This window comes from Typopeltis vanoorti, chromosome 21 (genome assembly GCF_054136105.1).
Source record: "Typopeltis vanoorti isolate ZY-2024b chromosome 21, IOZ_Tvanoo_1.0, whole genome shotgun sequence".
Taxonomy (NCBI): domain Eukaryota; kingdom Metazoa; phylum Arthropoda; class Arachnida; order Uropygi; family Thelyphonidae; genus Typopeltis; species Typopeltis vanoorti.
In genome coordinates, this window is record NC_143569.1 from 27,600,838 (window position 1) to 27,624,946 (window position 24,109).

At 35.0% G+C, this 24,109-nt stretch overlaps 1 protein-coding gene across 1 annotated transcript in view; it reads left to right on the plus strand.

Annotated features, from left to right (window-relative positions):
- LOC150094686 (cell adhesion molecule Dscam1-like) overlaps positions 1-24,109 on the plus strand; it is a 314,713-nt gene that overhangs the window by 158,289 nt on the left and 132,315 nt on the right. The window contains exon 5 of the mRNA XM_090411113.1: positions 13,300-13,593. Coding sequence (XP_090267239.1) covers positions 13,300-13,593 — 294 coding nt within the window. The remainder of the gene's footprint in view (positions 1-13,299; positions 13,594-24,109) is intronic.

Sequence of the window (24,109 nt, forward strand, 5' to 3'; positions counted from 1 at the left end):
TTAATAATGGGGGTATAGAATTCTTATACAAATTATCCCGTTCAGATTGCGTGTGGCTTGCATCCACACATCATCTCAGATAGCGACGCATTTACCCCGGGAACCATAACCCACGATAGCAACTCCGAGGAGGGGTTGGTACTTTAGCACGCAAATTCGTCCTTCATCTGTAATGAAGTGGGAGGGACGGGGATATCGGGATGCTGATAACAAAACAGCATAATTAGTGCTTACTTATAAAAGTTGCTTAAAGGAAATTATGATAAGGCGTTTGGACCACAACGGTCTTGTTATCTTAAGAATTAAATATTCTTTTGCTAGTCTTACAAGAGAAATAACGGTAATTGTGTTTCAGAGATAAATAAGAAAGTGGTATTAGAATGTCAATCAGAAATAAAATAAAGATAAAAAAAGTTTAAAAATCTACTGAAAAGTTATCTATATTTTTATTTTTCAATAATAAAAGAAACAAAATTGAGAGAAAACTTTACAAACCGTTTTGATTTTTATATAATTCTTTTACTTAAGTTGCAATTAAAATTGAGTTTCGCGTCCTCCTGCCATGATCAGAGCTTTAATAGCCCAATAACACCTTATCCCTACACTGTCCTCTACAGATAACGGGGAAGATGAAAAGCATTCTTGCTTCGCCCCTTTAAGCCAGTCCTTATAAGGATAAAGGAGTTTCGTGTTGAAGATCATGATCCATTACCCTTGGAGGGTAATGGATGGCAAATCTGTAGCCAATGAAGTTCTAACTGAGGCTCGGCTATTGCTGTTACCCTCCTGCCATGATCAGAGCTTTAATAGCTTAATAACACCTTATCACTACACTGTCCTCTACAGATAGCGGGGAAGATGAAAAGCATACTTGCTTCGCCCCTTTAAGCCAGTCCTTATAAGGACTATAAGGAGTTTCGTGTTGGAGTTTGATTACCCTCTAAGGGTATTAATTAATCGACCGTGAGACTCGGTGATTAATTAATACCCTTGGAGGGTAATGGATGGCAATGCTGTAGCCAATGAAGTTCTAACTGAGGCTCGGCTATTGCTGTTACCCTCCTGCCATGATCAGATCTTTAATAGCGCAATAACACCTTATCCCTACACTGTCCTCTACAGATAACGGGGAAGATGAAAAGCATTCTTGCTTCGCCCCTTTAAGCCAGTTTTGTATTTCTTGGAAATTCAATTCTGTTTAAAAGCAATAAAATATAATGGGAAGAGCTGATCAATGTTTGCTATGATCATTTCTTACCCAAAACCTAAGTGATACATGAGGTAACTATCCTTTACCCCCCCCTCCTCACTAGTGTGTTACCACCCCTGAGTCTTCAATGAAGAGACATAGCTGGTGAAGAAATGTCTAGAGTAACAAAGAATAAATGGCTGCAGATGCTCTAGTAAAAGTTACATCGATATTGAGTTAAGAAGTACTGGGAGGTGTGGAGAAGTATCACGAGGCACGCTAGTCCAAAGAAACGAATTGGTGCGTAAACTTTGTTGACACACCATTATTGGCAGCAACCGTTCCTATCGGAGAGATCCACTGACGACATCGCACTTTCTTTGTATATACATACGGAGCACTCAGATGGGCCCAAGTAGAAAGAAAGAAAGAGAGGGAAAGAGAATAGCGCACTGTAGCAAACACTTGAAAACTCAGACGTCATATTGTCTTGGTGGCAGCTGAGCATGTAGACCTTATGATTTCTGAGACGTTTTACTTTCGCTCTGAGCGGGAAGCCTGGAAATGTATGGAGAAACGAGCAAAATTTCTGTTTATTAAAATCCTTCCTCCATTCTACTGCATGTTTTCATATGCTGGAGAACTTAATACGTTGTCGAAACTTGTCTTCATTTTGCAATTTTTCTTGATCATTTTCTCTACTTTTTTTGACAAATGAATCTCTTACATCCAAATAAAAACTCGAAATATAATTCCATCTATTTACATTTCCAAAATATCTGAAATTTATTAAAAATAGAACTATTCGAATATATTTAAAATGGAATAAATCTGAACAGTGTCAATATAAACCGGAAACGTTTTGGCAGACATACGATAATTAAGAATACGTGGTGAGTTAGCGGAAAGCTGTAGGCAGATGTCTCTACTTCAATACACGAATTCGTTGGATGATACATCTTCTTAGAAAGCTTGAAAGACGAAGAGTGAGTGATGGCAAGTATGCAGACGGTGAGGCTTCTACGTCACAAGATTACTCAACCATATAACTTGGTGCGTTTCCTTGTTTAGAGAAAGTAATTATATTTGAAATTGATTTTTGCCGTTCTGTGTTTCATTTTCTCCGACTCTCCTTTTTCCAATTTATTTATAATAACCTTCGTTTTATTTTATTGACATTATTTTAGTAATGTTTTAATATATTTCTGTGTACTAGATTAGTTTTTTGCTTATATTTTCTTGATTCGTTGGGGGAAACGGGAGGGTTATCACTATTATGAAATGAGATGAGAAGCAAATGCTATCTAAGTTAAGTGCTTTATAAATTAAATTCTGTAAAATATTGTTGCATTATATTGATAGGAGTGCACGCTTACAGAACACTTCAGAATCATTGGCTAACGTACAACATACATGAAGTCGCGATGGTCTCCTACCTCTTGATGTAAAGCCCCTTATCTCATTTTTTTTTCCTCTGGGGGGGGAGAGTAAAATACTCTATTTTTTTTTTTTTCCATAGGGACACATGCAGTCCTCTGTCCCCGCATCCAAAGATATAATCTCCCATCTCTAGGAATAGACGTAATCTCCTCAAAAAAAGTATACAAAAGGAGTCCTCGCACATTGCAATTTTCTGCTGTAAAATGCAGTGTCGCTGTGATCCTTAAAGTAGTCTAGAAATGGCAGAACTTAAGTATTTTACAAGCTAAACGAACTGATGTATTGTGACTTCAGTCAGCACTTGAATTAATTTTATAAGTAGAATAATTTTCCTCTGTTTATTCTTTACTATATTTTTATATCTAAATCACCCATTTTGTTTGTTCCTATGGATATTTTTATCTATTAAGAACAACAAGACATTTTAAAAGCAGTTTCGAACAAATACAACAATAGTCTTTGTTCAAAACGTCATTGTTAGCTATTATTAAAGTAACATTTCCAGACAGTTTGATTTGCTTATGAATTTCTAAATTCCAAGTCATTCAAACAATACGTTTATCAGAGAATCCTTAATATTGTGCTACAAGCGATGCTGTAGACTACACTTGACGATCTATTAAAGGACTTTATTTAATGAACCAATCTTATTTCTTCTTGGTCTTTTATATCGCCGTTTTCTGAACGCTCGTATTCCCAACAATATACTGAACTACAGAAGAGTTCGCCTATTTCATTTGTGACGAAGTAAACCGTGACGTAATTAACAAGAAGAATCCTTTGTTAACGTGGATGTATAATGTCACATCTAAGTACATAATTATATAATTTTATATTTACTGTTGATATCGACCTTCATCAGAGAGAATTCCCTGCGCACTGACGTTAAATATTTAAATCCTTAAGTGCCAGGATTAAACTATTTTAAAGATCTACCGTTATTTTCCTTCTACTTGATTGTTTCTATGACAACCCTTCGAAAAACATCTCTATTATACCAGGGATTTATAAACCGCTTGGTTTTCCCACACGTCATCATCTTCTTCAAATAGAAATATCCATTTTTCGTACGGTAAAAATTCATTCACGGAGCTTCCGCTGACAGTTAACCGTTTAAGCTTCAACAACTAATCGACTTCGATCAATTATCTGACTTATCACTTCTTGGTGTTTGATAAAGACAATATTAAATGACTATTACTCCAGTCATTATTAATGGATAAAATTAGCTAAAAATAACCAGTCAAAGTACTTAATCTTATACTTAAAGTTGTTTTAGTGTTGCTTGCCTCATTAATAATGTCTTCGCTAATGTCTTTTGAAATTTTTCGACCTGTCAAGAAATTTATCAAAGTTAAGGATCATCTAGATTTTCGTTGATTTGCACAGCATCCTTCTCTTCCTGCGAGGCTAAAACGTAACTTTTACTGGAAATCGATAATGGGGATAGTGTTGGCGATAAACTTTTAATAAGAAAAGAAACATTTAATGTCATAATCATTAGACAGTCTTAAAAATTGAATAGCAAACGTACAGTTGATTCTGCTGTCAGTTGTATTCCTTAAAGGAGAGTCTAAAGTCAAAGAAACAAAACTTACCTTCAGACTGCCATTTAATCTAACGTATGATATGCAATAAAACTGCCGTAATGCAAAGTCTAAGATGTACCTAAAATCAGTAGTATACTATTCTTTTTAATGCATCAAATTTATTTCACAAAATTTGCATAATATTTGAGATACGTTATCCTTAGACAGCGCACAAATTTCACTGGTAAAATACTAAAACGAGTTATTAAAAACAACAAGAAGAGCATTGTTTAATTAACAAAGAACTTCAAATAATGCAATAAAATTTAAACAATGGAAACAGCGATCAACAATCAAACAATGTCAATGAGTCAAATCAAGCATGTTAACACTAACGTCACTCAAAATGTTTTATGGAGATAAACTAGAAGTATCACTTAATATTTCTCCCAGTCTACAGCTATCCTTAATAAACTCGGAAAGTTTGATATAAATTTATTACGATATCAACATCTGATTTCCATTTTAAAGTTATTTTATAGAAAGGCCTTCACTGAAAACGCTGTTGACAGTTGAGCTTATGCAATGTTCTCCTTAAGAGCTTTGAAGAATTCAAATTTTCACGTTCCATTGCATAATTGCTATTCAGCTGTAATCTTAGCATCACTTGCATGGGATGTAGTTTTTGATCACATAATTCGTCGTCCCTAGGCAAGCAATAGTAGTCCTCTTTTACGGAGTTGCTTTTCTCTCCTTTTTGACGTGCCTCAGAACAAGCTTGCGGTGTCTTACTCTCTTTAAATGCCTCTTCACTTCCTTTTAAGAATGCGGTACCTAATATAGCTGGCAATGGGAGATAAAGTAGCGCGTTGAAAGATTTGTTTGATCAAAACTTCGATGGAAGAAAGATACAATTATTGAATAGGTGCTACTAAAAATATTTTTTAAAAATGTCTTGCCTTGTCAGTGAAAGAAATTGTAAACTATAAACAACATGACGAAAGTTCAGTTTTGTCACCTATTACCGTGTTTTTATATATATATATACATTATATATAAAAACATATATATATATATATATATATATATATATATAAAATTTCGTGCTATTTATACAATAAAATTAAATATTATTTTTTATAATATTTAAACTATATTCAAATTATAATTCTTTAAAATTCTTAAGGAACAAGAAAAAAATTATGTAGTAAGATTTGTAAATACACCTTTCTTAGTTTATCATGAGACAATATAATTAATTTTATATCGTGAGATACCTTACGTACATTTATTTTTCTGTTATGTACATGAGAGGTATATATGATCTGCTTCTTTTTTGTATATATGCATCCAAGCACGTTTTCTTCTTTGATGTGTTAATACACACTCATTTAAAACAATATACATTTATTATAATATTATAATTTAATATATATTAGAATTAATGTTTTAAAACATATATAATAAAATGTAAAATGATAAAAAGCAAGAATACTTTTCATATTCCCCTTTTTCTGTAGAAGAAAACGTATGGATCGGGTGTTGGGATGTTATTGGGGTAAAAGCTCTGGTCTTGGCGGGGTAACAGCAATAGCCGAGCGTCAGTTAAAACTTCATTATACACACACATGTATAATAAGTTCCGTAACGTTATAAGACTAAAAAGGTGACGTGATAGGACACACTCCTGACTTCAATTGGGGAAAACCTCGCGTTTATCAGAGTACAGAACCTTTGAATTTAACAAAAGGAATATTTCAAGTATCTGAAATTCTAAACATTTTCGATGGTCTGCCTTGATGAAAATATTTCACATAATCAGCCTTCTGAATATACAGCTTTGGATGTACTCGACCACGTTGGTAGAATATGCTGAAGATCTCAATCGCTATAGACTCCTTGCCTTAGTTTAGCATTTTTTCAGTAATTTCACCACAAGTAGGTGATTTACGGCATTTCAATTTATTTTTAGTAAATGTACCTCGTGGTGTAATAAACGAGATCCCAAATTGAGAAGTTGAACTATCCTGCTCTCCTATCCCTTCACGATGTATCAATAACTTAATATACTTCTCTACGATTATTCTTCCTATTCACCATCTCTACAGTGTCATTAAACAAAAAAAAAGTATTTTTTTACTAATTTTCTCTAGTATATTTCCGTTATTTAGTTCTCCAACCTCTTCTGCATTCTCTTACATCAGCAATTAACTGCATTGATCTATGGCTGAAATATTTTTTTTTTTTTTTTTTACTCTCCCTTATCCCTAAAACAGACTAATTTTATTCACAACCTTATCGATCTTCTAGCTCGTTAAGACACATTTTATAAGCTTTAACTGCAATATCCTCTTAGAAAAAAAAAATGTAGTGATTTAAAACTATCCGTGCGCATCCTAGTATTTTCTACAGAAGTTTCCCATTTAATATTAATTAGGGTATAGACAATCACGTTCTTGTGGAATCAAGAGAGACCAAAAGATGCTTCTAAATGTCTGTGCTTGAAGCATGTGTTATTTTCAGTTCATAGAGTTTATGTAACAAAAGATCCTCTTATTGTCACCGAAATTATGAATGTCAACCGGTTCGATTATACTTGAAATCTGTGCCATTAAAATTCCCTAAAATAATTGCTCTCACATTTCTTAAAGCTGCTGAGTTTGCCTTGTATGTCGTGCACTATCTACTTACTCCTTGGTAAGGGCACAGCATGTAACCATATTCAGAACTTTAATCCGAATCGTAACTTTTGAATCTAGAAGTTACAGTCCCAAATATTGTCTAATATTCGCCGTCCTCGTACAGAGTATATATAAATCGAGCGCGACCATTCTCAAAAGTCATCTTTTCATGTAATTGTTCTTCCTGCAGAGCAAAAAACTCCTCTGCTCCAGATCAGTCACTAGCGAATGTTAGACATCGTATGAATCAGTATACCAAGATCATGCAGTCAAGTAGACAGTGACATAATAGCGGCTTCTCTGTTATATGTACATTAGTGCAGAAGTATTAAATCGGTATTCAAACTCACATTCTGTCCGTGTGAATTTTGATATGGTCAGGTCCCTGAAAAGGTGACTAATCCTCAACATATGCTAGTAGTGTAAAGGTGGAAATACACCTTCTATAATTTTATATCTCATTTATTAAAATACTACACATAACATTTATAGTATGTGTGTGTGATAGGTAAATGAATTCCGAGGGTAACAGATGGCAATGCTGTTGCCAATGAAGTTTTAACTGAGGCTCAGCTATTGCCGTTATTACCCCGCCATGATCAGAGCTTTATATAGCTCAGTAACACCCTACTCTTACATTGTCCTCTACAGATAATAGGGAATATGAAAAGCAATCTTGCTTCACCCATCTAGCCAAAAAAAAATAAATAAATAATATATATAGTATGTGTATATTATGATTGCCCACCAACTGGTAGGTTGGTGGACAATCAGTTTTTATCCTTATCTTCCCTATAGCCGTACTCATGGCAACAGCCAATGATTATAAACATATCTACATGAGTGTATGACAGCTGCCATCATATCGTGATCCTAAGTCTCTAAATTCTTGTTTAAAATAGTGTGATTGTTAGATTTTTTTCTGAGTTATATATTTTAAAAAACTGAGTTTCTGGGAGGGGAGGCTCACCACTGAATCAGTTGTCCTGATTCAGTGGTGAGCCTTCTAAGCCAGTGACCTATAAGGCTCAGTCACTGGCCTAGAAGAGATAATTGGAGGGTATAATTGAACAATCTTTATATAAAAGATAGATTTGAAAATATTTATTATAAAATATTTTTAAACCTATTATAGATCTTCGTTTTACTTAAGAAGTAAACGAAAAACTCACACCATGAAGTTTTCCAAATATCTTGCAATGAATATATATATATATATATATATATATATATATCAAATTCAGAGAGAGAGAGATGAATAGTCCTTTTTAGGACTTACAGGGTAACAAATGGCAATGCTGTAGCCAATGAAGTTTTAACTGAGGCTCGGCTATTGCCGTTACTCAGCCATGACCAGAGCTTTAAGCTCAATAACACCCCATCCATACAGATTTTCTTCATTCAGATGAAGAGTCAAAGACTCAGTCCATCTCCCAGCCCTTTTTAGGATTAGCATATATCAATTAAGTAATACCCTGTGTGGTGGCCAGGATACGAATAGTGCCGCTGTAGCACATGCATGTCGTAAGAGGTGACTAAAATGGGATGCAGAGTTTTGAGAATTTCGTTCTCTGAGGTTTCTTCCGGAATTTTACTCCCGGTGAGAGGGGGCTTAGATTTCGGGGAGTTTGACCTGAGAGAGCATTTTGAGTCTCTGGGGAGTGTGTTCTCCGGCGTGGCTAGTGAGGGGGCCTTGTCGGTAGATGCTTTTCCTTGGAATATGAGCGGTTCTGCTCTGTGTGTGTATGGGGGGGCGTCACTGAGTGGAACCAACGCTGAGTTGGACGATCTTTCGGTCACTCGTAGGGAGTGGTCCGGGGGGGATCGTCTTAATTTTTAGATAGGGCTTTACTTACATATCGGACGACTTTAGCCCATGCATGTCGTACGAGGCGACTAAAATGGGTACCCAGGGAGGGTAATGGATGGCAATATTGTAGCCAATGACGTTTGAACCGAGGATCGGCTATTGCTGTTACCCCGCGATGACCAGAGCTTATAGCTCGATAACACCTCATCCATACATTTTCTTCTACAGATAACGGGGAATATGAAAAGCACTCTTACGTCATCCTTCTAGCCAAAAATCAAGAAATATCACGCCAGACATGGCTTGCACTGGAAAAATTCAATAGCTTATTGGTCTAACGATTTTGATAGTTTACCATCGCATCCACAGTAATTATTAGATAAATCTTAGCCACAGATTTTTTGAAGTCATCAATAAGTTCGATTAATATCATTAAGAATTATTAATACGGACTAGAATGTTTTATATGTTGTACATTAAAAATTCAGAAATGAATCATATAATTAAGAAAATGGGTATTTTGAATTTTAGCTCTTATATTTTTCAGTGTTGAACACACCGTAGTGGCGCTTTCCCCACTGCTTCCTTCATCAATTTATAGATTGTTTGGCCGTTAAACATTGCATGAATAATCCATATTCGACTACATAACCTCATTGAATGCATCATATTTCTTTATTCCATTTTCTGACTCGCTCTGTTTCGGTCAATATATCTCCCGTAAGACAACCGAGTTGTGCATCCGGTGATGTTAGCCTGCAGAGATAAATCCAGTACACAAGAGACATATTTCAACCGTTAATCTAATGTCTTAGATACTGAAGTGATTTCTCATCACCCATGCCTTTTTTTCCGTAGTGTCTTTGCACTTGTCTCATGGGATAACAAAACACACTTAAAAAGCGGGCGTCGCCGTATTCCCCCCAAGTTATCATTTCCTCTTCAGACTCCAAGTTAAATATTCATCCATCACCAGCAGGCTCACTCTGACTTGGAGGGAGGCAGAGTTATAAATATTTCTTTGTCCCTAACGAGACCAGCGTATGCAGTATGCAAGGCGACGAACTCCAAAAGGAAGTAAATATATTATACCGATAGACTCCAAAGTATCTACCATCGATAAGCACAGAAGCGAGTCTTCATCTTAAAGAAGTTATTCTTAAGAAAGTTTGCGAGGTGATTCCATCCCCCCTCCCGTCGCTTATCTTGGTTTTTGGTTATGACGGATGGGCAAGTAAGAATGATTTATAATGTGCACGGTTTAAATGATGGAGCGCCACAATGACAGGTATGTTTCTATGCATCTGTTGCCTTCTTTCATATTCTCTTCAGAAACTGAAGGAGCAAGGGGACATACAGAGCACTTTCAATCTTCCAGAAGAAGGAGAGTGTGTGTGAGAAGGAAGAACGAACTGTCACTAGTTTCAAATGAACCCCCGTAATATGGCCGTCTGGTGAATTTGAATGGCAAAGTTCTAAGTTTCTTGTACGTAATGCTTCTCCGTTTTTTAAATCAGTTTCTACCCTTTAAATTCCCCAGAGTTTTCGGAGAATTATTCAAGAATTCACCTGTTGTATAAATTCTAGATAGAGTGCGAATTTTTCAAAAGTTATTAAAATATTTCCATTGCCTGAAGGGACGATTGAGTCGAGGGAAAAACGTCTTCAAAAGGTTTGATGCCATTTTTGCATGCAGTGTTTAGAAATTATTCCTTGAAACTGCTATATTTGAAAAACGAGGATTTTTATTGAATGCAATGTAACATAAGTTAACAATAATATTTTATATTTATTGTTATAGAAACAATAGTCAAATTTATAGATATGTTAATTTTTTTCTATTTAAGTAAAAATAATAATAGAAAACTTGAATTTTCTAAGCACACCTATTATCGTAATTCATCAGCTAAATATTAGTTACTTAGAAAACACGTTCTTGTTTAATCGACCGTGAGATGCGGTGATTAATTAATACCCTTGGAGGGTAATGGATGGAAATGCTGTAGTCAATGAAGTACTAACTGAGGCTCGGTTATTGCTGTTATTACCCTCCTGCCATGATCAGAGCTTTAATAGCTCAATAACACCTTATCCCTACACTGTCCTCTACAGATAACGGGGAAAATGAAAAGCATTCCTGCTTCGCCCCTTTAAGTCAGTCCTTATAAGGACTAAATGCAAGCAATAAATGGCATCGGAGGGCATAGAAAATGAACTCCTTTCGAAATGATGTCTCTTTCAGTTTTTAAAGAATAATACTTGTCATTATTTTTAGCGTTGTAATAAAAAATGGCAGCTAATTTCACATGAAGGAGAATGCTACTTTCCCCCAGCTCAGCATCTTATCAATTTCCCACTGTAATATTGTTATCCTGGATAAAACTATTGGCTGTTTATAACTAAACAAAGATTTCCTCAGACGTTTTCTCCGATTACAGGTCATTCATAGTTCTACACAAACCATTATTTCATTGTTCGCTTGTTACTTAGTAATCAATACCGTATTTAATTACACAGTTCTCTAAATATTTATCTTTGTATCTCTATATCATTCAAAAAGTGCTTCTATTTTTTTTTTCATTTTCTCTTTTGATTAATTGGTTTATCTGTAATTATCTAGATGTAATGAGTTTGAATATTCATTGTAGTTCAATATTATTTGCTATTCGGCTATGCTGTATAAGTTAATGATTGACACCACAATCTCCTGTGAACTATAGGAAGCCTTGGAGCTGTAGCATTAATATTATCTAGACACGAACATAGGGCATTATAGGTTCTCCGGGGTTTGTAAATGTTATAATCATTAACCAGCGTCTAAATGCACATGAATACCTATTGGGGCCATTATTGCATTGCATTTATATACCTAGTAATACACGTTTCACAGAAATAATTACAGTATAAATTAATCACCTGATTTTTCTAATATTATCCAAGTATTAAAGTTATTCATATATCCGTGTATAAAATTTGCTTCAGTAGGAATTAATTGACGCTTACTAATGCAGATCTTTTGTCAATAACAATAAAACTCGTTTTGATATAAGATCAAGTCAAATTTGATCTCCTATGTTTCCATTATTAAGAACAATAACCGATGTTCAACGAATACATAGAGCCTGCTTTTGATAATGCAAGAATGCATAGAAAATAAACTCCTTTTGATAGAAGGTAGAAGAGAAGATTGGATTTAGTGTTCTCCTCCCAAATGGATAACACAATCAATATGAATGAAGACCGTCTCTGGAGGAATGTGATTACAATGTAATTAAATGGGGGTTTAGTAACAATTGTGGTAAAACCCAAGAGGGAGTACATAATTTGGGATGATAGAGTAGGAGATTTAAATGGATTGAAACAGTTAAATTCAATGGAAGAGCGATGCCAACAAGGAATTTGTCGAAGATTGTTATAAAAGAAACATCTTCGAACACTGAAAAGTTTTCGCATTTGTTGTGGGGGTTAATACTTAGAACCGTACCTTTGGCAGTTTTAAAAGTTTAGCTCGTTTATCTCTTACCCCAGCATACCCTTGGTAGTTCCCGGATCAGTCTTTGTTAATCACTGTTTAAACCAAACGAGTTCCCCGCATAGATGAGTAATAACTGATGCACTTATGGCGGGGTTGCGTATTTATTCAAAAAAGAAAGAAAAAAAAAAAAGAAAAGCCTAATCGCCGCAGATCACCGCTGACTTTTACAAACATCCTCTCACAAACAAAAGATGTTAATCTTACTTCAAAGAATATTATTCATTTATAATTAATGAAGTCATTATAACTCCAAGTGATTGCGTTATAAAATTATGTAATTGGAGTTTCAGAGTAAATTCGATCTATTCATTAACCTTCTTTTGAAGAAACTGCACGAAGTTACTTGATCAGATAACTGATCTTAAAATTTGATTAATCCATTTCCACAAATTATCTTCTCCAGAACTGGCATTGTGAAAGACTAATGGAATATTACGCTGTCTCGTTCTGCGTCATATTACTGTTATCATTAGCGGGTGATTTGAAATGATTCTCTTGAAGATAAAGCACTCTTATGACAAGATTTGCGATTTCGCTAGACACCTTACAGCTCCGAGTCAGTTTTCACAGGACTTTTCGGCACCTAATTAGAATTATTGTCGCCAAGTAATGATACTCGTTAAGAATACATTCTTTATATTTTGTCAAACTAAGTTGCTGCAGTGTGAAAATCATTGAGTGAGATTTTTATGATAAGCGCGAAAATTTTGTCTGAGATGTTAGGAAAATCTTGAATATTGAAACAGTTACATTTAAGATTCAATTAAATAAATTGTAGACTTTCTGAGCTCTTAAACATGTTAAATTAAGGAAGATCCCGTATAAGACAGACTTTTCCACCGAGTTTAAACACTGTCGAAAAACCCGGATTCGAATACCGTCGAAGAATAAATGCAAAAGTGGTATGAGCACCCTCCCTCTCAAAACAGAAACCCACCTTAGAACACACAACTGTCTCAATTACTTTTCTAAATCCAACCAGTTCAATTTATAAAAAGTGCTCTACGGATCAGTACCCATTAGTAATATCAATTTATTTCTACATTTAAAAACAACTGAGTCTTCTGATTTTTTATTTTCCACGTAGCTCAACAATCTGTATTTTCTTCCCACAGATCCTACTGGCAGTATTCCTCCCAGAATAGCATCAGGACGTTCAGCAGTAAGTGTTTACGAAGAAAGTTTAGTAGAATTACCGTGCGCAGCCCAAGGATATCCTGTCCCTACTTATAGGTGGTATAAGGAAGAACGAGGTCATCTTCTTCCTGTCCATCTAGGAGACAGGAAAACACAAATTGAAGGAAGCCTAATCATTGATCGAGTTATGGCCCACGATGCAGGAAAGTACATCTGTGTTGTGAACAACAGTGTTGGAGAGGAAAAAATTGAGACCGAGCTGTCAGTTCGAGGTAAGATAGCGCATAAATGTCGTAGTAGTTGTTTTGTAACGAAGAAATCATATGGCATACAAATTTCGGGTTTTATCCTCAAGATAAATACATCAAAACGGAGAATGCACAACACATTCTATCCTATTACATCTGCCGTAGGTAGGCCCAATTACGGCCACCAATTTTTATCGTATTATTATATAATCACTCTTGCAGTTAACTTATATTTATTCAACAATAAAACACCACATTTAGACGCCTTACTTGAAACATATTTGTTCTACACATAGGAAACACAAAATCGCAGATTAATTTTCAAGAGATGCTTACTCCAAGACTATACGGTTTAACTTTGCGGTTGTACTTCTGAGCTGTCCGACTCATTCAACCCCTTTCAACTCAGCGGTGTAATTTAATACAACATAAATGGAAATGTCGGTCTCTAAAGAACTCTTAGGTTAGTGTTTAAGTAATTAGGGATTAGGTATAAGTATTTACGAATTTTTGAAACTTAAGAAACATAACTTCTTAAATCGATGGATTTAGTTGCTCAAACTTATTTCGTTCCGAATATTAATATTCTGCTATACTTTGAAAACCTGAGCATATTCCACATCCATCATATCTGGATGCGAAAGTCCCTATATGTTGTCAACCGCTGTCTTCTAGTTGGTGTCTCGTAGACAAGGCATGTTTAAAATGCAGATTTATATTTCTTCCTCCTTCCCAGTATGTTAGGTAATATTTTACGACGAAACAAAATAAAATAATTTTCTTGTTACTCAATCATTCTATGATGTAATTCCTGTCACCTGTTAGAATGCGATAATCAATTTTAGATGAGAGAGAAGGTAAAAATTGAAAATTCTGCACTATATCCATTATCCTCGCCACATAAAAAATACCAAAGTTATCAGCATCATAAGTTGATTTGCAGTAATAGTAACATTACCAAGATAATACTTTTCATGCTAATATTACCTATTCCATTAATGGGATACTAGCAGGAACAAAACATCGGACATAAATTTTATATTTCATTTAACCAAAAAATGATTTTTTTCCAAACTTTTAAATTATCTAAGTTTAGAATGATAAAATATTTTCACTATTTTTATTAATATGAATTGGTGATGGTATTTGATGGTGTTGCTATCCGTATAATAAAGCTGATATATATTAATTCATTTCTATATAAATACAGTAAATATATGAATAATTAATATAAATAATAATATTTATTAACAAAATTATGTTTTGAATAATTGTTTTCATTAAAACAAATTAAACTTACTAAATCATTCAGGTTTTGAATAAATAATTTATTATAATTAAAAACACCAAAATATTTTCCTGAAAAATAAGAATGATAATAGGAAGGAAAGAGTGACCATCGTTTTCATTTTGGTTCTTTCGTGGAACAAAATTGCTCTCTTTTTGAATTGATTGTATGTGCATGAAATCGCAGTAGTTTTTAAATTTAACATTTAATTTAATTAATTTAACATTTAACATATAGACCGAAATGGAAATAGTGCTTTATATACCCACAGAGAGAAACGGCAATAACGCAGACTCGACTTTAATTTAATATGTAATATAATAATTTGGTAATTACTAGAATAATTAAGCCAATATTCGACCTACTGGAGCTCCTGCTACAAGTCTGAATAGCATTAATCCACTAATTCAACGAATTGACTAGTATACAGCCGGAAATTTGCTGACGAGTTAAATGAAATGAACGAAACTAATAATGGGCACTCACAGAGAGTAATCGAGGCCATTTTAACCCTATTTAATTTTTGGAGACTAAGAAAAAAAAAAAGGGGGGGGGTGAGTATCTGATCTAATCCAAGACTATCAGTAATTAAAAACTGCGGCATCTGGAGAGGCAAACAAGTATCGTCAATTCGTTGTTCCTAACGAAGTATATTAATGTGTGGGTTATGTGGGTGATTTTCTTGAGTTTCTGGTACGAAAAACGAGACTTTCTGGGAGAAAAAACCCAGCTTATCCATGCTTGAATTCCACTAACTTGAAGAAAAAGGTTGGAAAAAGTTCCTATAGTCGGCTACTAGATTCTCCTGGGCATGGCTTTCTTCAGGCTGTCTACCGCTATGGATGTAAACACCTCTTCCACATTGCTACCCGGGCCTACTCCAAATAATTAACACAGTCATAAATTAAGTAATGCGCTTTGAAGAGCAACGCTTCCTTGTTAAAATATTTAGTGTATTACGGTAAAATAAAAAGAATCTGAATAGAGTCCTTTCCATGTGGAAAACCTCATTGTCGAGGGATTTCCCAGTGACAGTACTGGCCCTTCCAACTCTCCCCTCCCGGTTACTATTTTTTCTTCCGATATTCTTTGCTCTAGTTCACCTCAGTATAGTCTTTGTTACGCTGCTATACACCAGATCACCATTAATTGCGACCCAGTGGCGTGCTGGCAGTCCGTAAACATCGGGATCCTGTTAGAATTCTACTGTTTTCGATCCTGCTTGGTCAAAACTAAGATGAATTCGCTAATGTACTTGATTAGGGTTAGCCGTATTGTAGTAACTCTCTTTCCCTATAGTTTGGAGACAGGATCCAAGACTTGCGGTATGGAGGCTTGGGGTAGGCCTAGCATTCCACTTAGAAATGCGATTGTTGCTTGACGGATAGTAGGCATCGATGTGTAGCTCATGTGGTGGATAGGGTAGCTCTCTCCATTTGAGAGTGTCTTTCGCCCTCATGTTGTTCACATACAATCACAAATCCACTAATAGACGAGATGCTGGGTACCTCTGAAACCCAGAAGAAAGAAAGTAAATCCATAAGACTACCTAGTAACCTGTACAGAGCAGAATTTTAAGACGACATGGATATTTTTTCTTCAGAGAAGAGATGGACATCAGCCATTCACAATTTTCCAAAACGGAAAATCAAGACTGAAGAAAAAAAGAAAAGGAACTCGCAACATTGGTAGACAGACAGATCCAAAAACAATAGCAAAAAACTAGTACTTGAAGTATTCTTATAATGAAATTTTCGTGGAATTCTGCAATACTATAAGTATATATTGAGTATATATTTGAATATATACTCAAAAGTCCAATGAAGATCTTGTATTTCCGTATGGATAATGCAGCATCAAGCATGGCAACTCCTCCGCGGACCTATCCAGGAGAAGTTGCCATCTTCATGGGCAGCCATAGTCACCTCCATTCAACACAGTAGAGAACTTAGGGTAATAATTTTTTCCCCAGAATGTAGGCAGTATAATCGCCTCCCCCAGGGATTCCTGTCTCTGAAACGCAAAGAAGAAAAACAACAAATTTTGTTCTCTTCGTATAGCCATGAACATTACAAGAGGCCGTTTACGAAACAAAATTAAATCTGCTTTGTTTTATTTGGTGGCCAACTACTGTAGGACCAGATGTCATCCATTATAAGATGGTTAACCATCTCATAATGTAGAACATCTTGGTCTTAGAGAGAATTTCCTTCTCTTCATAAAAACCTTTTCTAACCGAATCTTTCAAGTCTGAGTTGGATATGTTTTCTTCTATTCCTTCTTCAAAGAGGAGTTAGTCCCACAAATATCTGGTTTAAATATCACTTGATTGTAATCGAGGTAACTTCGTTAACAGAACAATCTCCCGCTCATAGAAAGACATTTGCAGCAACCCATTGACCCTAACCACTTGCAAATGAGTTCAGGATTTCATCAAGAGAAATTTCCTTTTCTCTTCACTTTTGCAGCAAATGTAGTCTTCATCTTGACCCAGAACTAAGACCATTAATAATCTCTTGTTACGAAATTCTTGGACTCATATTCGCTAATGAAGATAAATAATACTGTTCCCAACACGCTAGTTGTGGTATTAAATTACGGAGAGCACTGAATATGTTTAGCACCCTGTCTTGCATCTTAGTGTGCAAACAGATGTGTTTCGTTCCGTCTCTACCGAGGACTTATGTGATCAAGACTCGATTATTGGTTCCAAATGTACGCTTTTATTCTCGAGTATGCTTTAGCGGTTAAAATTAAACCCTTGCAAAATCATCCCAAATAGATAAAATGTTTTATCCATATTGGTTGAAACTTATATAACACAAGATGGACTGTATCAGAGGACCCGTTGGACTGCGAAAGAACTTACTGAATCTCTAGACATAAACTTAGTCAGTATCGCACGAGTGCTTCTTAATATACCACCAAACCTGGCAATATTTCATTATATAGCTACTCTTTGTGGAGTTAGAGAATAGGGAAACATCCCCCCTCCACTCCTCCTTAATCTACCAAGAGGGCTTTCAAACGCAGAGTAGAATAAATTATTTCCACAAAGTTTCAAAATCAGTCTAGTGTGATCAGATGCCTTCCCACATAGAAACTAACTGAATCCCACTGGAATGTAGCAATTATACTGCCCAGCCACGAGCCATAAAGCTTGCCTTATATACATAGATGAAACGCCTTATAGGTTAATTATTTACACTGATTCACGAAGTTCTATAGAGGCTTTGTAAAGTTGGTATACTACGCACAATCAAGAATCCATCATATCTGGAAGTTAGGCCAGGACGTTCGCCTGTGTTGAATTCCAAGCCACGTTGGGATCGAAGGGAAAGGAGGCAGCTCGTCCCTTATGGTAAAGTGATTTGTCAGTCCTACCCCGATTGCAGGGAAATTATAAGACAAATATTAATATACCATTTGCTGACATCATGGAATAGAGAGATTACCAACAATCTATTCTAGATTAAGCCTGAAATTAAAGAGGGGCAGGGCCAGTCTGTGTATATGTTTGTAAAGGGGGATGTTCATGCCCGACTCAGTAGAGCTTGTATTCATCGGACACACTTCATCCTACTCATACCCTGATTAATGCATGGTAAACGATCAGTACGATTGACCAATGGGTAATAGTCATTGAAGCGCCAATAAATAGTTAAATAATTGAATATAGTAAAAATTAAACCGGTTACATGACATATTTGAATATCTCAAGTTCTTAATATATATTTGAATATATTTCAACGCACTACTGTAAAGTTATAAAGATTTAAAATAATATTTTGTATTTTTAATCTAAGACACACACTCGGAATTTAAGAAGTGTTTAAATTGAAATTCTCGTATGCGTTTAATTTCTTTAGCGCCATCAAATAGGCAATCACAAATGACCTCCTTCATAATTCGTGTTTTTTTTTTTTTCCGTTATTGGCTATCAACAATGAAATTATTTTACGATATTAATGGTAACTTACAATATAACCAACAGATGTCTTTTTCCAACATAAATTTTCATACTCGGGAAGGCTGAGAAAGATAGCTTGAAATTTATGGAGAGAAAAAAGAAAGAAAGAAAGAAAGAAAAGAAAAAAAAAGCTTCCTTTCTATCGCATTTTGCCCTGCGGAAATTAAACGAAGTTTAAAACGTCTGTTTAATCTCGTACTTCTTTACAAGTTGGCAAGTTGCCAGATCTTCGGTGGTACTAGAAACATGGCTAATATCACCTCTGGGTAAGTTTCTAAAGCAAAAGCAGTTACGAAACAAACTTAGACATGCGGTAGAATGTTAGTGCAAGTTCACTATGCTCGGGTTTTCGAAATTAGTGCCGTACAATTTACTTGCAGAATTCGCAAAGGTGTCAGGATATAAAGACGCAAAACAGTATCGAGCTCCATTAGCACACAGTTTGGCCAATTGGTGTGTGTGTGCCAAAGAAAATTGTTTCAAAAGTTATTAGGTGTCTGTGCGCGTGATTTTCTTGAAACTCCCAAAAGGACTCGCTCTGAGGAAGAAATTTTTCACATAACGATCATCCACTTCTACCAAGGAGGTGATTGGGTAGTAAGCATCCTGGAATGGGTGGAACAGTTGCTCGTTACCGGAACATTTTCATATACTAACACAAGCTACATGCATATATAAACAACTTTTATTCTATTTTTGAATTTTTTTTAAATTAAAACAATGAAAAATAATATTTTTTTTAAACAATCAGCTTACTATTCTTTCGGTTTTCTAATACCAAAAGAGTATTGTCGATGTGACTTCTACGTCATAATGCAAGGAATTACATTGTCGGGTAGATAAAGTAATTATTAAATTAAACACAAATGATTATGTAGAGATGGAATGTCGTTTTGAATATAAATTCTTGAACCTCTTCACATTTTGTTATTAAACTAAAAATTACGCTTTTAATTAATTCTGTCCATGGAAATATTCAGGAATGAATTTTAGACATTTTGTCTGTGCCTGTAGTCATTTGCATAATAATCTTTAAATAAATAAATAATCTTTCTATTAATTGAAAGATTATTATTTATATTACGAATAATATATTAACGATCTGTTAATATGAAATACATCACTTAATAGGATTACGTAAATATTAAACTAAATTTAATATACTTTTAAATTTTAAGTATTTTTAAAATATTAAAAAAACTTGCTTCAATTTTACTTATAAAATTGAAAAAGAAACGAATTCAAGTCACAAGAAAATGCAGAATTCTTAATATATTTTAAAATAATTTTCTTAAATTTAGAAATTAAAATTGCCAATGAGAGCAATAATTAAAATTGGAATTTTTTATTGCCAATGAGGGCAATAAAAGCACAATAAGAAGTATTTTATTGTGCTTTTTTCCACAAATGATATACAGAAATATATTAGTGTCATTAGGAAACATTGTTAAAAAGCATTTTAAGTACTATATTCATCTTAAAGATCATAAATGAATTTTTCGCAATTTTCTTCAAATTATTTCTAAGAGAATTCTGATAAAATAAGAAAATATAGTGTGGAACTTTTCTCTTTGAATTTCAAGGATCTTAATCATAAGTCTCGTTTGCTTGCTATGAAATGCGAATAACAATTTTTAGACGCCATTTCTGCAAGATTACATCTTAATTTTTTTATTTTATTTTTTATTTTATTTTATGGGTAGGATACCTTTTGAACATTTTTATCCCTTGAGATGATAAACAAAAATGTACTCTATGAAGGTTAATGCAGGACTGAATCTCCTGTAAACTTGGTTTCTGATAACAAAAATAATTTGAAGTACCATTTTGTTTAACAAAATACTAATTTGTGTTTTTTTGAGTGCATCTACTATCTGTTCGTAACCTGAATTGCGTTGGCTTTCCATAGAGAAGGCTTTGAAGAGTTGTCTGATTCGTACGCGATTTGGGGATGAATAAACTTCGCCTTATTTCCTTCTAATAACAGCCATTAATTTACTATCTGAACAAGTTTTTAATTTTGTACTCCTGACACACTTGAACAGCTTGGAAAGAATGAGCATGAGCTTCAGGGGCACCTTACAAACAGTGGCAGCTCGTGGCTTGAAATCGTGGATGTGCTGCAACTTTCTAAATATATATATATACACCGCAAGTACAGTGTATGCGTGTTTGGATAAAGTATCAAAATTATGGTTAAAATTAAAAAAAAAATCAAACATGAAAAATATTGTTTATTATCGATAAAATTATAGTTTGGTATAATATAAAATTACTTAAAAATAAAATCTATTATCATAATCCCAATACTGTTCTAAAATAAAAACTACAACAAATATTATGTCTTTAATTGTAATGTCCAAATATTTAAAGAGACGGAGTAAACACGATAAGCACTACGAACACTCTACTACTGGCGCAAACTGCATATAAACAACAGTGGAACTGCGCGACGGACAGTGCCGCATTAAGCTAATAGCTCGCATCTCACTATGACGTGCATATGTTTGTGCGCATAGCAATATGACACTGTGGTAAACACAGCGCTGCTAGCGCCCTCCTAAGTGCTACAAGATGGATTTTTATTACAAAATAAGAGAATTGTATAGGATTGTTGATGATAAAATTAAATATTACAAGCAAATATAAATAAATTAATAAATATATTTATATATCGAGGAAAATTGGGGATTGCTGCAGTTCCGCAGTGCCTATGCACGAGCCACCCCTGCTTACAAATATAAAAGGTTTTAGTTATAATATTATGAAAGGGAATCGACAAATGCCATTAAAAAATCCTGATATCCTAATACCTCACCCTAGCAATTTATTTATTGTACTGTATCTATAAATAACGATAAGGCATACGTGTTTTTTTTTTTTTAAATTCACTATGGAGTCTTTCTTTCCCTTTTCCCTTGAGGCCTATATTTGTTACGGATAAATCCCTTTCTTCTGAGTTTTGTAGATGGTTGGAATCAGACCCGAACAACAACAATACCTTTAAGTGAAAACGGTACAATAGTATATCGCCTTAAGCATGACAAACTATAAACATCAAAACATATGCAGTTCTCTGGAAAGTAGTTGAATGAGCCCATTTTGTAGCGGAAAACATACCGTGTGTCGAGTATATTCCAATAGGCTTTTTATGGGGGTGGGGGGGATGAAAGAGAAAAATCATCTTCTCCTTCCTTTAAGGTTCCTGACAGATCACAGTTCAAAAGGATTACATACGTTTCAGCAAATGGAAGTGAATAAATAGGATTAAATTTCTTGCAGACTACAACACGTTACCGCATTGAGCTCAGTAGTAAGAAACCGACTTGTAAAAAAAAACAAGAAAAGGAAAGGAGACAATTACAAAATCTTGAATAAGACTGTACATCTGTTGCTATAAAAGCGTGACATCAAAAGAGAACAGAAAATGGAAAACAAGCTTAAAAGATTATATTTTAAAAGCTTCGCCTTGAAGGATATCATTTTTATGAAGATGTGTAGCACACAACGAACGCCGAATTTTTATTTGCGAATTCTCAGATAGAATGCACGACATGGGAGCAAGTTTGATATGATCCGTAAAAACTAAAGATACGCACATAAGATTGGTATAGAATTATTGGAACTATTTCTGTACAGTCTGTAGAGCAATGATTCCCCCCCCCCCCCCAGTTTAAACTTAAATATTACCAGTTGGGGTGAGGTCCAAAAAAAAAAAAAAAAAAAAAAAAAAACGCATCATCTTACATGAATATAATTTTTCGTAGTTAAATGGTCATTTTCTTTGGTTTATCATTAGCTATTTCGTTGTATTGCATCATCTATCATGCCCACGGGTTTCTGTATAATATCATAGTTGCTGCTATTGCGTCAGAATTTTTATACTAGAAATAAACAGGAAGAACCAGCTCTGGCAATTTCGTGCTGAGATCGCTATGGCTAGTCACGTGCAGTTAACACCTCACAGGGAAAAAAGTGCGATTCAAGCTTTCAATAGAGAAGGTTATTCCTCTCGTGAAATAGCTAAAGGGGTGTCCTGTAGTCAACTGCTGTCGAAAGTGAAGGAACCGGATCTCTTGAAAAGAAGAAAGCCACTGTCTGTTCCATGCCAGGATCGAATTCTAAAGCGGCTCTATCCCCCCAATATCTCTGTGCATCGTCCGGAGAATTGAAACGGGACTGGGAAGAACAAACGGGAGTTGGACAAGCTCTGTAACTGTCAGGAGAAGATTCGTTTGACAGGGACTGACAACTAGTGCCCTAAAAAAAAAGAGGCCCTTGTTAACCAAACAAATATGATTGGTTCAGTTAAATTGGTGCAAAGAACATGCCAAATGGACCTCTGCTCAGTGAAAAAGTATTTTTTTCTGACGAGCAAAAGCTTAACCTGCAGGGTGCCAACGGCAGACAGTTTAAAGATGATCAGGGGAAAAATTCAGCCTGACTGTCTGGTGTCAACAGATCTAAGGCTGCATGTCGTATCGTCGTGTTGGTCGCTTGCATTTCACAAAAGTTTCAGTGAATGCACAAACAGAAAATACCACAAAATTTTCACTTTACCGTAACGACGAACTACATCTTTCAGAATGACTCTGCGTCTTGTCATAGGACAAAACGTGTAAGTAATGCTATTATAACCGTAAAATATACATATACAGTTCTCTGGAAAGTAGTTGAATGAGCCCATTTTGTAGCGGAAAACATACCGTGTGTCGAGTATATTCCAATAGGCTTTATATGGGGGGTGGGGGGGATGAAAGAGAAAAATCATCTTCTCCTTCCTTTAAGGTTCCTGACAGATCACAGTTCAAAAGGATTACATACGTTTCAGCAAATGGAAGTGAATAAATAGGATTAAATTTCTTGCAGACTACAACACGTTACCGCATTGAGCTCAGTAGTAAGAAACCGACTTGCAAAAAAAAAAACAAGAAAAGGAAAGGAGACAATTACAAAATCTTGAATAAGACTGTACATCTGTTGCTGTACGAATTGTGTTTAGTACTTTAAAAAGCTTCAGTTTTTGTTGCAAGTTAATAAGCAGCTCAATGAACACCCGATTGATGGACTACCGTGGAAACAGCCCAGATCTCAACCCCATTGAAAATTTGTGGTTCCAAATGGAGACTGAAATACACAACAAGAAGCCGAAAAAACACTAAGGGAGCTCCAAGAACCCATTATAAGGGTATAGACCCATGAATTGACAGTTGCATCCATCAGGAAATTCATATCGTCGATGCGGAGAGGACACAAACAGCAAAAAGTGAACTTTTCGCTTT